General features: G+C 40.4%; 1 protein-coding gene across 4 annotated transcripts in view; it reads left to right on the top strand.

Moving 5' to 3' along the window:
* Nucleotides 1–69: 69 nt before the first annotated feature.
* loxhd1a (lipoxygenase homology PLAT domains 1a) overlaps nt 70–16,567 on the top strand; it is a 34,925-nt gene continuing 18,427 nt past the window's right edge. Inside the window, exons 1-15 of one of the 4 annotated variants that reach the window (XM_085279952.1) lie at nt 70–1,500; nt 1,647–2,505; nt 6,716–6,830; nt 8,529–8,609; nt 10,358–10,542; nt 11,182–11,280; nt 11,549–11,697; nt 11,785–11,908; nt 13,965–14,215; nt 14,294–14,429; nt 14,527–14,687; nt 14,826–14,912; nt 15,679–15,814; nt 15,927–16,081; nt 16,183–16,343. In XM_085279952.1, coding sequence (XP_085136078.1) covers nt 1,773–2,505; nt 6,716–6,830; nt 8,529–8,609; nt 10,358–10,542; nt 11,182–11,280; nt 11,549–11,697; nt 11,785–11,908; nt 13,965–14,215; nt 14,294–14,429; nt 14,527–14,687; nt 14,826–14,912; nt 15,679–15,814; nt 15,927–16,081; nt 16,183–16,343 — 2,573 coding nt within the window. In that variant the 5' untranslated portion in view covers nt 70–1,500; nt 1,647–1,772. Of the gene's footprint in view, nt 2,506–3,841; nt 6,424–6,715; nt 6,831–8,528; nt 8,610–10,357; nt 10,543–11,181; nt 11,281–11,548; nt 11,698–11,784; nt 11,909–13,964; nt 14,216–14,293; nt 14,430–14,526; nt 14,688–14,825; nt 14,913–15,678; nt 15,815–15,926; nt 16,082–16,182; nt 16,344–16,567 lie in introns of those variants that run through there. The other 3 variants (XM_085279954.1, XM_085279953.1, XM_085279955.1) reach the window with 3 other exon arrangements.

Raw genomic sequence — 16,567 nt, 5'->3', positions numbered from 1 at the left:
GAGTGTGAATGAATGCACTGCTGTGTGAAGTGAAAATGTGACCACACATGAATAAAAACATGCATCAAAACTCTGCATTAAAAAAAGTGTAAAACAATAAACTTGTAAAACCACAGCCTCAATGTGCACTCCACAGCTATCCTAAAAAGTTGATTCTGTTCAAGAACAGGCGAAAAAAGGCTAGCTAAAACAAATACATGTCCTCAACTCACAGGTATAAGTAGCTGAGTGATGCATTTTTCAAAAAATTATTACACACCTGTGAAACTGAAATTTTAGGGCAGCTGAGCTGAATGTGAATTAGAAAAAAGTTTGAAATTTTGGCAGGCGAGAGACAAACAATAACTCCTGGGGAGGAAAAGTGCAGTGAAGCAATCCAATGAGGTTTGACTCTTTGCTGTCAGCCAATCTTTGGGTAATCTGATGTTGAAAGACCAATATGACCAAACTCTGCCCTTCTCCTTGATGCCTGCATCATCAGGTGTCAGATGGCAGCAATAAGGCTAATGGGATGATTTGGCACATTGTCAAATGCAGATGTGTATGCCAGTGAGGCAGAGATACAACAGCAATGCAAAGGAACTTATGCATGAAACAGGGTGTCATTATTATTTATTTCTTAAGTTTATTTCTCTTATTTCTATTTATAATTTATTGTATAAGTCCCTGATATATGGAAAATGATGCTAACCCGCAGATGATTTAACTTTTAATTTAGATTCAATAGTTCCTCCCGTTCTCCATCATTAGAGCACCACAGAAATAGTATTTTTTTTCTGGGCAAATGATGTGAGGAAATTTCTTCTGTATTATTTGGGGTATTAAATATGTATATATTTATTTGGTTTTGACTTGCATCATGAATAATGTCCAAAAACTAGAAACGTTCTCATTTACTTCAATTTGTAAATTACATCAGAGTGATTTTAATTTTTTAACTGATTTGATTATTTTTAAATAACTATATATGCTGTTTATGGTGTTTGATTCGTCTGTAAATAAAGAAGAAACTGTAAAAATATATATATTTTTTCTAGACACCAGCCAGAGCCAGTACTTTTTTTTCCTGACTGAGACAGGCTAGCAATAGCCTTTTCACAAGCAGCATATTTCCTAAAACGTGCTGCTCTTACCTTTGTTAGAGTTCATTATAAGTTGCACTGAGTAAAATAAATCAATGCTGTCTGAGTATTACATAGAATTATAAGTTGCTTTTACCCTGTGAATGTGAATTAGACACACTCGATGCAACAATAAACAAAGAGAAGTAATTGTAAAGTTGTGTGTGTGTGTGTGTGTGTGTCTGTGTGTAGGGGTGTGTGTGGATGTGTACATGCGTGTCTGTGGTCCTGTCTGTATGAGTGCGACTGCAGGTAAAAGCGAGACACCCCCGGCCCGTAAAGCGATCCTGACACCATGAATAATACAGGGTGCCGTGGCAGAGAGGATAAGTTGTCTGTGCAAGGCTCCTTTTTCACAGGGCTTTCTCCTGTGGGTCATGTGAGTGCTGAAGTGACACTAATTTTTCATGAGTGATGTGTGTGTATGCATGGTGTGTTTGTGTGTGTGTGAGTGTGTGTGCCTGCAGGTTGTGTGGCCAGGTAGGAGACGTCCAGGCAGTCATCCCTCCATCTGTGTGTCCTCAGTGGCTACTCCGACCCCACGATCCCAGAGCATCTCTGCAGCCAAGGGTCAAATGAATTGTCTTACACCATTAGAAACTCTACGCAGCTCTTACGAAACTAAGGGTCAGGGAAGTGAATGAATAAAAGATGCCGTCCAAACAGAAAAAATCCACAGCTTCAGGAGAAACTGAAGAGGTTGATGACGAAGTGGAGGAAACTGAGCCAAAGTTAAAGGAGAGGAGCAACGGTTTGACCCGAGGGGACACCACTAAAAGGGGGAAGAGTCAGAAGAAACACAAGAGCTCCGAGAGCACTGAGAATCAGGAGCTTTCAGAGAACGTGAAAGCTAAAAAAGAGGGGGGAAAGGGACGAGAGAAAAAGAAGAAAAAGAAAGCAGATGAGGACGAGGATGCTGAGGCTGTGATTGAAGGCAAAGATGATGAGGGTGAGCAGAACAACAATGATCCCTCAACCAATACCAAAAAGAAGAAATCACAGAAACTCAAAGAAGAAGTGACCGAGGGAGTGAAGGAGGAAAAGAAGAAAAAGCACAAGAAATCTTCTGCAGAGAACCCGGAGGGGGACGCGGAGATGGGTTCCAAAGATAAAAAGTCCAAAGATGGCAAGAAAAAGAAAAAGTCTCACAATGACGATGATGAGGAGCCTTTAATTGAGGAGCAGGAAGAGGAGGAGGAAACAAAGAAAAAGAAGAAAAAGAAGGCAAAAAAGGGATCAGCAGACAGTGATGAAGATAAAAAGAAGAAGGGGAAAAAGTCCAAAAGCAAACAGGTGGACTACTCTGAAATCTACCAGAATGAACTGCTGAACTACCACACAGACTCATCCGATGGATATGAAGATGAATACTTCAAAAAGAAAGGTAAGAGCATCTGATTGCAGAGCAGATGGAGAAACCTCACATGTTGCTTTTAAAATAAAAAATCTGAGTCAATATGTTGGAGTGTATCAGCTGCTCAAACCTTGACTCCAGTTCTGTCAGCACTGAGCTGGAGCGCTCCGGGGAATCCCTCTGTTATTGTTCTGGGTGAAAGCTCAGTTATGTTCTACATGAATGACGCCAAACAGTGGCTCGGGGGCAGACAGGTGCTGGGTGCCATCCCAGTCCCAGGGGCTGGGAGCACAGCCGGGGCCAGAATCAGGCCTGCGAGTCAAAGGAGCTTTCTTAAAGCAGATCAGAGGCCCTCAGAAAGATGTTAATCAACTCTGCAGGACTATTTTGTGTGTTTTTTGTTAATAATGTTAATAGCATAAGATTTTCTTGTCATGTAACATATTTTAAGCATCCTCTGATTAGACTAGACTTATTTTTTTACACTGATTTCAGATATGGAATTCAATTTAAGCTTGCAAGTCAGGTTTTTGACATGCAAATCATTGACTTTTTGACAGAATGTTGGAATTGTTTCCTACTTAAATTGTTTTGATTGTTTATTCTGAAAAAAAAAAACCAATACCATAATATCATAGCATAGTCGCCTCAAGCTGATTTATATTGTAAGGTAGAAACGCTACAATAATACAGAGAAAACCCCAACAATCAGTTTACCGCCTATGAGCAAGTGTTTGGTGACAGTGGAAAGGAAAAACTCCATCTTAACAGGAAGAAACCTCCAGGAGAACCAGGCTCAGGGAGGGGTGGCCATCTGCTGTTACCAGTTGGGGACAAGATGATGATAAAGAAATTTCTGTCAGTTTAGCTAAAAACAAAAACCAGGCGGGTAGCGTGCCTCAGGGTAAAGTGGTCCAGGGTTCAAATTCATAATCTGGCTGGAGCTTTTCTGTGTGAAGTTTGCATGTTCTTCCAATGTTTGCATGGGTACTCCAGCTTCCTTCTGCTGTCCAAAGACATGCAGTTAGTAGGATTAGGTTAAAAATGCCTTTTCACGAGTACTGCTGATGAAATAACCCAATATAAAACATGCTTACTAGAATATTTATCGCAGTTTATCAGTCATCATGAATATCCTAACACAATGTTCTTTGTGTGCATCCAGTGAGAGAAATTAATTAGATGGCGTCATAGTTCAAAAGGTCAAGCTCAAAAGCCCCTTTATTCCTTCTTGTCCTTCTTGTGAACTTTTTACAGTGGAAGCTATTTGCAGAATGAAGAATTGAGCAGACTCCTAAATGGTAAATGGACTGGCTCTTATATAATGCTTTTTTACTGTGCTTCAGTGCTCCAGACACAAACACACAAACACACATACACATGCACAGGCACTTTTTCCATATATATCTTGCTGGATATATATTCAAACAACCTTGGGAAAGGCACAGATTTAGTACTTTTGCCCCAAAAGAAGTTTTGCTTTGTTTCAGTTTTTGTTTTTTTGTTTTTTTACATTTCTGAACGTGTTTGCAAGAGCTTACAAGACATGCAACACTGCAACATCATAATTTGTCTATTACATTCAATTACATTATTTATGTGTTTCCACATAAACACCTCCATAAAACTGACTTTATATAGTTAATGATTTACTTGAAGCTCTTGATCATCTTGCAGATTATAAAAGGAACATTAAGTATTTGTAGCTGTGATACACCTCTACAGTGAGAACATCTTTGTTACCTAACTGACCCACTCAGGTTTCTGACACTCCAAGGAGATTATCATGGTTGAGTTTTACCAGGCCACTGTCAATCTGATTTTATCAGGTGTCTCTCTTTCTCCTTAAGCTGGGTTTAATAGCTCGCCTCACTGTTAATTAGGTATCAGATTGACTTTGATCAAATTGCTCCTTTATCAGATCTGTACATTTCCTCTCTCCATCTTCTAGAAGGTTTAAGATATTCTCTTGCTGTCTAGCCTTCTTATGCATTTATCCTTAGTATTTAGTTTTATTTCATATGACACCTCAAACTGGCTTTTTTAACATTTACCTAGAACAGTGGACACCCTGCAGCATATATGTCAGATTCACTTTAGTCTAGTTTTGTAGTCCTATATACTAAAAATGAAGGGAACGCTCGATAACACAAAGCCACTTAATTTCAGGGATATCAGTCCAACCAGTTAGAAAGCACTAACCATTGTGAATTTATTTTATCTGCTTTGGTGCAAAGGAAAGAGACAGTAGGTACCCTGCAGAGGCAGCAGGACATTCTCGAAACAGCTCCTTATCCACCAACTCCAGCTGTAGCTCAGGAGATAGGACAGGTCATCTCATTTTATCCCTGGATGCCTCAGTAGGGGCAACGTAATAATCATCCGTAAGAGTGTGAATGTTAGATACAAAGCATAACAAAGTGCTTGGGTGAATTAGGCCTGTCATATAAACATGTAGAAAAGAGTTAAGAACCAGTCACTTTACTATCTCATATGTATGTAGTCTGAGTACCTCTATAAACGCAGACATTTTTGCATTTTGCTGGTCTGGAGCATGTAGGTGTGTTGTGTGCTAACATAATGCTATCATTCCAGACTCTGCAGGCCACGGTTTAAATGTAAATGTTAAATTTCATGACAGCTCAAGTACAAAAAGACTGAACATGTATGGCTTGTTTGGAAGGTTTGCCAGGAGAAAGATTCTTCCGTCTAACCAACATGGCAGCACAGCTTAGGTTTTGCAGCGTTGCATCTGAACGAACCAAAGAACTTCTGTAACAATGTCCTTTGGAGACCAAAGTGGTCATAATTAATCGCATTTATGGCAAAAACCAAACACAGCATATAAGCACAAACACCTCAAACCAACTGTGAAGCATGGTGGTGGAGGGGTGATCATTTGGGCTCGTTCTGCAGCTGTAGGACCTTGGCACCATGCAGTCTTTGAGTCAACCGTGAACCCCTCTGTTTATCAAAGTATTCTACAGTCAAATATTAGGCCATCTATTGGACAGCTAAAGCTTTGCCCAACAGACTGACTGAAAAAGAAACTAATTAAGGTATTACAATGGCTCAGTTAAAGTCCAGACATCAACCTGATTGAGATGCTGGACCATAAGAAAGCTGAGCATAAACAAATGTCCACAAACATCAATGGAGTGAAGCAACTGTGTAACGAAAAGTGTGATAAAATTCCTCCACAGCTAGGAGGGAGATGGATAAAGCCAAATAGAAAATGAAGACTTCACCTGCTAATGGTGGTTCTACGAGGTATTAAATCATGGGGGGTATACTTTCACAGGACTCTCTTATATATAAACTTCTCCAAATCTATTGCATTTAATGAGCCACTCATTTACAAAATAGATGATAAGGCTAGGAACTTTTTCAAAATGTTACCCACATATTAGAAAGGGTTAGTGGTGCTTCTCATTCCCACACTATGTATGGCATACTTTATACTGGTTGTTTCATCCCTGGGTCATAGACTTTCATCTCAAAGACCAATACTTTCAAATGAAATCAAAACAGAAGAAATCCATTTGATACTTTAACGTTGCTGGACCAAAGTGTTACCTTTTTATAGTCTGTAACAGAATGAACATCCTTTTGAAATCTTCTCTAAAACAGCAGATTTTTGTTTAGATTGTTACTCTAAAGCTCCAAAACACTAAAACTTTTTTCATGGATTAAACCAAAGTATTACTTTTAGGAAAATAGTTATTTTGATCTGCTAATGAATATGAATGTAAAACAGAGGGAACTTAAATGCTGCCACCACTTATCCCGTACTTCATAATAACCCACAAATTGAAAGGGTGTTTCTTGAGTAGAAGTCGAGCGATCAGCAGTCATTAGGATTTATTTTCTGCACGACTTGATTTTTTTCTTAGTTTGATTCGTCCTCTCTTCTCCTCCATGCAAACGATGTGAATGTCACCACCTCAGGTAGATTTTACAGACGGATGAAATGTGAGAGAGGATTGGCTGATGTATAATGCCAGACATGGATTCGTTGCAGTTTCGCCTCATTGAATTCCCTGGCAACTGTGCATGGAAGGAAACATAATGCTCCATAATGTTTATAGATTATTGGACACTGAGGATGTGACTTTGTGTTCGTCCTTTGGTTCAAGTGATTATTCATTAAGTTTTTGTATTAGATATAATGTAATTTGTGACTGTATTTCAGATTGTATTTTCCCTTTTATTCTCTTCTCCCTTCTCCCCTCTCTTCCAGTGTACGAGGTAGTTACTGTCACTGGTGATGTTAAAGGAGCTGGGACAGATGCAAATGTATTTGTTACCCTTTTTGGAGACTTTGGCGTCACGCCCAAGGTCCACCTGGCAAGCAAGTGAGTTTAAAAGGGCTTTTGGTGGTGTTCTTGAATTCGTTTGATGAATATGCTTTTTTTCGTTTGTTTAAATCAGATCTAAGTGACTTACTCTGTTTCACCATCATATGATGTTTAATACGTCCTTTTTCAGTTTGTTATGCCAGTTTAGCACCTTTTCAATGTCAGTTGTTGACTTTTTAATCTTTTCTATTCTTCTCCATTCCTTCAGCACAGAAAAGAGGTATTTTTTATTTAATCAAACTGTAAAATGATGCTTATGATCCTGTCCTTGTGTTGGCTTGTATTGTCAATATAACACTGTATGTGAGAGAATTCCTGTTTAACATCAAAACCTGATGTCCAAAGAACCAGTGATGCAAGATAAAATGACTTTGCACACCAGCCATTAAAAAAGATATTAACCAGTAAATTCTTTGACGTCAGACAACAGAGCAGAGGTTTGTTGGTAAATGGGAATGTCTCTTATATACAGTGCATTAAGTGTTGGACACAGGATATCTGGAGTAAGGAGGAACTATGTGACATGGCTGGTCTTCATTTCCATTTAGAGATAAATGAAAGAAGACCACGATGTCATTTCTGGGGACGATCAAATGACTCTCAGGGGATCTTAGCAGCAGGCTTCCTTTATCTCTGCACACATTGATTGACAGATAGGATTACCTGTGAAGCGTAACAGATATACCATGTTACTGTCAGCCACTCTGGACCATGTCACCCACACCTTGTGGTGGTCTCACCCATCCACTTCAGACAGCGTCCACATCCTTTGCATTTACTGTCTATCTGCTGTGTGACTGTAGTGTTGCTCAGCCGATGAGCTACACACACACACACACACACACACACACACACACACACACACACACACACACACACACACACACACACACACAGATGTTCAGGAGCCCCTTTTGGTGACATATTAAACAAACTGCATTGTAAGGAGTTTCACCTTACTCCAATATAAGTTAGGTCCTGCCTGTATTGTGTTATCGTCACTGGAAACTTTAACAGCATGATACAGGTAAGGGAGGGTTGCTATGTCTCCGAGAATATTTGCCCCACTGATCAGTGAGGCAGATTAAAAATGCAACTCTTTGGAAATTCAGTGTAATTATAAAACACGTTCAAATTGCATGAATTCCAAAGTTTGCTGTGAGTTTTCTCCACCCCTCCACCGGATAATCAGTTTCTCCCCTTCATTCTCTTGCAGGTGATTTGACATTGAGAATGAGGGCATGTATTCATGTGTGTTGTACAGTATTTCAATCTTGGCAGTTTGTTGCAGTATGATGACACTGTGCACCTTATTTTGTGAGCCTTGGCATTGTCTGTCCACTGAATGTTGCAGGAAGATGAGAACAGATGGAGATATGGGTCAGACACAAAGGCAGGTATTCTCTGTTAATGGAAAAGAGGGTGTCTGATTCACGGTGTTGGGCAGAGGGGGGTCTGGTGTGCTCATGGGCCTGGTTCGACTCCGGGAGGGGGTAAATGTACTTGAGGAGGAAGCAGGAGAGGTGAAGGTTTCAGATTATACCACTGCCACGAAACAACCAGGGTACCCTAAATCTGCGTCATTAAGGGGGATACGATTTACTGTTCCAGAGTTTAGGTCACGTGTCTCTGGGTCTCTAGACTGGGACATTCAGAGCATTGTACTGATATTATTCACATTTTGACATTTTCCAGAAGCCGGACTGCATTTGAGAAGAATAAGACGGATGTTTTCCGAATCAAAACACACAACGTGGGGCCTCTAAAGAAACTGAGGTAGTGTATCGCTAATAGTCGACTGTGATAACTCGTATAAAAACTCACATGTATGCACGCTTTAAATACCCCATTACTATGTCTGGATTAAATACCCAGAATGCACAACTACAGGTCACTGACAACATCACAATTTCTGCTTCATAGTTGAGCATTCCTCACACAGCATAACAGCAGCTTACTAAGAGGATCCCACAGGAACATTTCTCGCTGTGCGGCGGGCCATCAAAGGATTTCATCCAGTGACAGAAGGTTAAGCCCCATCTGCTGTGTGAAGTTTGTCTCCTCTAGAGAGAAAGACACAGAGTTACATCGCAGCCACAAGACATGACCTCTGAAAACAGGCCCCAAGATTTAAACATGCTGAATTGTCAGGATTTGCTAAAAGAATAATGTTGCATTCTGATTTAAAACTTTGTTTCTTTTTCTAGCATGCCAGACACAGTTTTCTTACCTGTTATGGAGACGATCCTCAGTCAAGGTCCACCTATTTGCTTTTTTTTTTCAAGGTCAAGGCAAATCAGCTTAAGACATTTTAAGAAGAACTTAAAATTCTAAGGGCTACTCAAATTGCATGTGAATAATTCAACATTTGCTGTAGAAAAAAGCAATACAGTTCAAAACTCTGGAAAAAGCTAAAATGGTAAGGAGATTATGTGCGGGGATTATTTGGCCAAACTAGAACTTAATAAAGCTTCTCCTGTTGTAGACATTGCCAGGGCAGTGTTAATCCTTACTGTAATGAAAGTGCTGTCATATATATTGCAGTGGGCTGAGGTGGGGACCCAAATGCAAATACACAGGGAGGCAAAGATCAACACAAGTAAGCTGTTTATTCGGCCAATAAAGATCTACAGATAAAAACAAAACTAAACAAAACAAAGACAAGCCCAAACTACAAAGATAATAAGTCCAGGAAACATGCTGGATGTAGAACAGCAGGCGATAGGACAACACAACAAGGAACACAAGCAAACTGAGGCTTTAAATACACAGAAGAGATAATCGGGGAGATGGGAACCATAAGGGTAATAAGACACAGCTGAAACTAATCAAGCATCCCGAGACAAAGGAAGTCACTAACTAATGCCGCATTCCAGGTTAAGTCAGACGTCGACATTTCCAAGTTCCCAGTTATAGTTTCAATTTGAGACACCTCTTCAACTCAGATTTCCTACTTGGAAAGTCTGAGCAGCTCCACCAATCTTGAGTTAGCAAACCGAACATAAACAGCAGTAAAAGTGTAAAACGTTTAACCTGTCCTGTCATTGTTGTTTGTGACTCACTATATAAGCCACACACAGAGCACTGACCAGATGCTGAGATGGTTAGTTCTTAAAAGTTACCAATGTTGTTCAATAACAGCAGAGCTCTAAACCTCCTGTGGCAATAACATCAGCACACAAATTGTGCACCAGGAGCTTCACACCATGTGTTTCTATGGATAAGCAGCTCCCGTTGTTGTAATGTGTAGGTGGCTTGGTATTTTTATCTACATAGTGTAGATTTCTAGATTTGACATGGGAGTGCATTATTCATTTTGTTATTCTACCCCATCGTATTCATTTTCAGTGTCTGATAGTGTAAGCTGCAATACTTAAACACAACAACCATTGTTGTATAGTATTAAACACTGAAGACATTCAAACAGACATTTAAAATAAAAAACAAATGAGATGTGAGGGTCTCATCTGATATTACCTCCAGGCTGCATTCGTGTCTCTCTCTGAATCTGCTGATTTCCTCAGGATCGAGCACGACAACACAGGGATGAGTGCCAGCTGGTTCTTGGATAGAGTGGTGGTGACTGACATGAACCGACCCCATCTGCGCTTTTATTTTGCCTGCAACAACTGGCTGAGTCGGGAGGAGGGCGACAACCTGTTTGTCAGGGACCTGCTGGGCAACATGAACCCCATGGACGTCCCGAAATGTAGGTCAATCCGGGACAAACCTGTAATAATAAGCAGACCAAAATGTTCACAGAGGTTAAAACAAAATAACAGTCCTAAATACCTTCTCCACATGTCAGAGAAACCCCGGGGATTAGAAATGGTTGACTCTTGTAATAAGATGTCTAAAAGCCAAATATTATGTAATGCCTCTAGAAAGCACTCTGGTCTCTACCACTCAAAGTGGACAATCATTTTAAATATTTATTTTTCTAAATGAGAACTACGTCTGATGTTTTTTATGTGTTAGAGCCATGTGTCTGGCCAGTTGCACACAACCAGTGCTCGATAGCTTAGTGTTTTAGATAGAGTTTCAGGCTGTCATTGAATTCCACTAGAGTGTAATCCTCAGGTACAGCCCATGTGTCCTCTGTGGCAACGTGATCTAGCATTTAAGCGACTGTAGCCAATCAAGCAAAGCACTGTGAACCTGAGGCTCACGTAAAGACACAAGGGTGCTGTGCGGTGAGGGAGTGGTCACAGCAATATAACTGTAATGAACAGACACGCACTGTTATGAATATTTAAAATGGAAGCCATCTGAGTGTCGAAGAGACTGCTATGTGCTACTTACATACCCTTCAGATTGCTTGACTTGTTTTATGTCCCATGTTCTGCAGTGAATAAATATATAGTGAGCGTGTTTACTGCTGATATGAAGGGAAGTGGAACCGATGCTGATGTCTTCCTGAATATTTTTGGAGAGAACGGTGACACAGGTAGGGTGGGAACAAAGGTTTTTTTTAATATGGTTGACAAAAAAATGTAAAGCTGTACAAAGTAATAAAATTAGAAAGATAATACTGTAAATGTACAGTTACACAAACAGAAGTAACTGTGTGAAATCTTCATAGTTATTAAACTAAAGCCAGAAAGTGTTCAACATTTGGTACATTAAACCATGATCACTGGTAAGCTTTGCAATGACATACGTGGTTATTGTGTGTGTGTGTGTGTTTGCTATAAACTGTGTGTTTATTATCAAAGGGGAGAGAAGACTGGACAGTGACAAAGACAACTTTGAACGTGGGTCAGAGGACAAGTTTACAATAGAGGCCCCAAACCTCGGGAGGCTGAAGAAAATCACTATAGGTCACAACAACAGAGGCTCTTCAGCTGGATGGTTTCTGGATAAGGCATGTAAACCAGCATACGCAATCTGCTCAGATGTGTACATATATATATATAAAACGCTGATGATAGTGTGTAATGTTCCTGTGTAGGTGGTAATAGATGACATGGGTAACAAAGAATTGTACGAATTCCCGGTGTATAACTGGTTTGCCTTGGATGAAGGTGATGGCAAAATACAGAGAGATGTGTTGGTTGGAGCCACGCAGCCAATGGGTGAGAAAAAAACTGTTGGAACCAATTTTTCGAGGGTAACTGAAATTGCAAATAGTTCAAATTGATGCAAAATTACTGTGGATAATATTAAAATATAAATGGACTTTTTGGACCAATGTATAAAGCTCAAAGTCTGTGGAGACAGTTGGCTAAAAGGCCAGTTTTTCAAATTCGTAACATCTTTAAAATTGAAGAATTTTAACAGCCCTGTTACAACTGCAAATGCTGACAAGTATTTCTATTCCCATGTAGAGGTTTTTTAGGTCAAATATTGAAATTCTACGAAAATTCATTCACAGTGGAGAGCATGTAAACAGTCATGGCAAAAATTCAATTCAATTCAATTTATTTACACAGCTCCACATCACAACGACAGTCGCCTCAAGGCGCTTTATATCGTAAGGTAGACCCTACAATAATACATACAGAGAAAAACCCCACAATCATATGACCCCCTATGAGCGAGTACTTTGGCAACAGTGGGAAGGAAAAACTATTTTAACAGGAAGCAACCCTCAGCAGAACCAGATACAGAGGGGCGGCCATCTGCTGCGACCAGTTGGGGTGAGAGAAGGAAAACAGGATAAAAGACATGCTGTAGAAAAGAGCAGAAAAAGACAGTAGACACTATGTCCATTTTTTACATATCAGGACATAATAAAAAGTGATCTAGTCCTTACCAGGTCTTACCAGTTTGTTTTTTCTTTTTAGCTATTCTGTTTTACATTTGCTGTTCTGCTTGGAATCTTTCCCTTATTGCATGACACAGTTTCAGCCAGGCTTTAGCTCTTAGACAGATGGCTTCACATGAGACTATAGGATTCTTTGGTGTATAGATGAGTTTGCAATCAAGTCCATGAGTACAAAGTGTTCAGGTCCTGTAGCTGCAAAAACAAATCATGAACCTTCCACCACCGTGTTTGGCAGTTGGTAGGAGGCATTTGCGCTGATCTGCTGTGTTTGGTTGTTGCCAAACGTGCCTCTGTGCATTAAGGCCAAACAGCTTCACTTTGGTCTCGAGAGAACATTGTACCAGAGGTTTTGTGGTTTGTTCAGATGCTACTTTGTAAACCTTAGCTACGCTGTCATGTTCTTTTTAGAGAGAAAATACTTTCTCCTGACAGCCTCTTCAAACAAACAATACTTGTTTAGTCTTAAATATTTAACATGCTAACTGAGGTCTGCAGAGTCTGTGATGTAGCTCTTGGGTTTCTGCTGTTTCTCTGAGCACAGCAGTCTTACCAAGAGGGGATTTTTACCGTAATTTCCACCTGGCAACTGTCTTTTCTATTTGTGAATAATCTTTCCCACTGTGGAATGATGGGCTTTAAATTATTCATAAATACCCAGCTAAACAGCAACAACTGATTCTTTAAGATCGTTGCTAATGTCTTTCCTCCTTGGCTTTGTGTTAACACACCCCTCACTGTTCCTGACCAGCACACTGACTAAACCTCTGCTTTTATAGACGTGATCACAATAGCTAATGATCAATAAATCAAGTGCATTTCGTCACCCTCCTAATCCTAATCGAAGGAGTGAGGGTGGACTGCATTTTGGCTTTTTTCCCCTTAAAAAATAAGTAATGACACTGTGTAATATGCCATGTTTGGTTGATCATTTGATTGTGCTGGCCTAAATTTAAGACTTGCTAAAGACCAGATTGTTTTCATTATGTCCTGAACCCTTAGAGTTGACTCACCTTACTATTTGATGCCACTGTAGGTATAAAGAAAAAAACAAACAAACCATAAACTCCTGAGAAACTTTTAAAGGGAACACTGTTAGTGGTGGACCTATATGAACAGTAAAATATACCAGGTTCACCTGCTTTTTTCAATAGAGTTTATAGCTCTAAAAATGTACTGCACATTCTTTTCTCAGGTGTGACACTGGGTGCTTAGTCAATGTAGTGGAGCATTTAGCTACTAAATGAGTCAAGAGGACATCAGGAGCTAGAAGAGACTACTGGTGTGATGATGATGATGCCAATGTTAATTTCAGTGTTAACACTTTGGACCAAAAATGTGTCGTGTATTTTCCTGTCGCTCCTTAGGAATTGTGTACAATGTCCAAGTGATGACTGGAAACGTGAGGGGTGCGGGGACCAACTCTAAGATCCACATGGTGATGCATGGAGCTAAGGGCATAAAAAACAGCGGCAAAGTCTTCCTTGAAGGCGGGGCTTTTGAGCGCGGTCTCATCGACATCTTCAATGTGGAGATCTGTGAACTGATGAGCCCACTCAGCAGGGTCACCATCGGGCACGACAATGGCGCAGTTGGTGCTGGATGGTACTGTGAAAAGGTATTTTTTTTCTTTTTCTTAAGTATGAACAGATCACTTCTCAAAGTGTCATACATCCATCAACCATTTCTCATCCAGGTGGTTATATACTGTCCGTTCACGGGGATAGAGCAGACGTTTCCGTGTGGGATGTGGCTGGATGAGGATGAGGGAGATGGGCTGATTGAGAGGGAGCTGTATGAGATGGTCTCTCTCAGGCAGAAAAAACAGATGAGTGGGTGTCTTCATTCTGCTTTACTCAGTGAATAAAACATCAAAACATAAATCTTCTATATGTACTTTAGTGTCACACTTACTCTGTTTCCATTTAGAGTACCCATGGTCGCTGTGGATTTGGACCTCAGATGTAAAAGGGGCAGGGACAGATGCCCAGGTGTTTCTGCAGATCTATGGAGAGAAGGGCAAGTCTGATGAAATGAAACTAGAAAACAACTCGGACAGTTTTGAACAAGGCCAGGTTGATAAATTCATGGTAAGTCTTGAGTTCACCTGATAAGGTGAATAAAACAGCTTCATCTATTGTTCATTTAGCACAATAATCATAAAGTCTGTCAAAGAAACTTTTTTCCTAAACTATCCATTCTTATTTTACATTTGGGGATAATTGTAGATTGAAATGCCAGACATTGGGAGACTGCTGAAACTGCGGATCTGGCACGAGAAGAGACATCCATTCGCTGGTTGGCATTTAGGAAAGGTGAAAAAATTGTCAGTATAAGCTGTTAAGTCTGTTGTACAGGGTCACCTTTGAGCAATGAATCTGGCACTGAGCAAGTGTTACTTGTACTGTGGATGTTGAAGTCTTTGGACCAGTTCAACACTTCGCTCCGGTGTGAACTATCTCAGCAATTGTTTGGGAATGTTTGCCTTTGGACTTTGTTGATTCCCGTGCTTTGACAACTATTAAGTGAAACCTTAAAGATTGCTTTAACTTTATATCTTCAACTTTATCTGACAAATGCTAGCATGCTATTATGTATTGAAATAGTAAACAATGTACCTTGAAGCCGATCTCATCAGCTTCAGCTGTTTTGGTGTTAATGAAATTAACAGTTGGAGAGGTTGACGTTTTTCCTCCTCATCTTTTCTGGCTGTTTTTTCACTAATTTTGCATTGGCTAGGTTCAGTGTCGCTGCTGTTAGCATGAGGTCATACCTGGATCCTACAGAGGTTGCACAAGGCGTCCATCTCATCCAGGATGGCACATCAATGCATGCCATTGTGAGAAGGTTTGCTGTGTCTCCCAGCACAGCCTCAAGAGCAAGGAAGCGACAGGGACTCTAGAAGAGCTGGACAGGGCCATATCAGTATAGATATCCAGCAAGACTTTTGTTTCCCTTTGAGATCTGATGTGTTTTCAAAGCATTCCTTTATTTATTTCTTTTTTTGAGCAGTTTAGATGCTGTCATTGCTGCAGTCCTGTTTGAAAGGAATATTGTGAACCAAATTATGATTTTCTGCAGGTCACCTTGCTCAAGACGCTAACCATGGAGAAATATTCTTTTGAATGCGGCCGTTGGCTGGACATCAACGAGGATGACAATGAGATTGTCAGAGAGCTTCCAGCGACAGGAGTACTTATTGATGAGCCACTGCCCTGTAAGAGGGCTCTGCAGAACACTGCAGATGTTCAGACTCCATGTTCACAGTCAATTACAAACAGTATGTCTTGAGTGAATGTAGCTCCTTTACTCTCTCTTTGTTTCTTCAGTGATTAAGTACAGAGTCACCATCTGCACAGGAAATGTCAGTGGCAGTGGCACCGATGCCACCGTCTTCCTCAATGTTATTGGTGACCTAGGTGAGACGGGCGATCGACTCATGATTATGAGCAAAAACAACGTTAACAAATTTGAAAAGGGAAACGTGAGTGTATTAATAAACAAGAATGAACCCAATAATTAAGTAAATATGTGTGAAATGCACAGCAAGCATCTTTACATGGCTGTCTCTTTCTCTTCCCTCAGCACGATGAGTTTCTCATTGAGTCCGTATCCTTGGGCCAGGTGCGCAGGGTCCGTGTGGGTCATGACGGCCGTGGTGGAGGCTGCGGTTGGTACCTCGATAAGGTGATGGTCAGGGAGGAAGGCCAGCCAGAGAGTATGGCCATTGAATTTCCTTGTTACAGGCAAGACAATAGTTTCCAAATAACTCAAATGCTCTCACAGATATGGTTTCTTTGCAGATTATTAATTTCATTGTCACTATATGCTAAATCTTAAACTAAAAGCACTAGAAGCAGCAGGATGCTTGACACTATTAAAAATCACTTAACAGAACTCCTCAGGTTTGAACTTTGGACAGTGGCCTAGCAGTTTTCTCCTGTTTCCTGTTTTTATGCTAGGTTAAGTT

The sequence above is a fragment of the Mchenga conophoros genome, linkage group LG7, assembly GCF_057382185.1.
Source record: "Mchenga conophoros isolate Kocher_MC1m ecotype Shallow Benthic linkage group LG7, M_conophoros_male_GT1.1, whole genome shotgun sequence".
NCBI lineage: Eukaryota > Metazoa > Chordata > Actinopteri > Cichliformes > Cichlidae > Mchenga > Mchenga conophoros.
The sequence above is the reverse complement of the archived record's forward strand: the minus strand, read 5'-3'. Positions and strand labels throughout refer to the sequence as shown.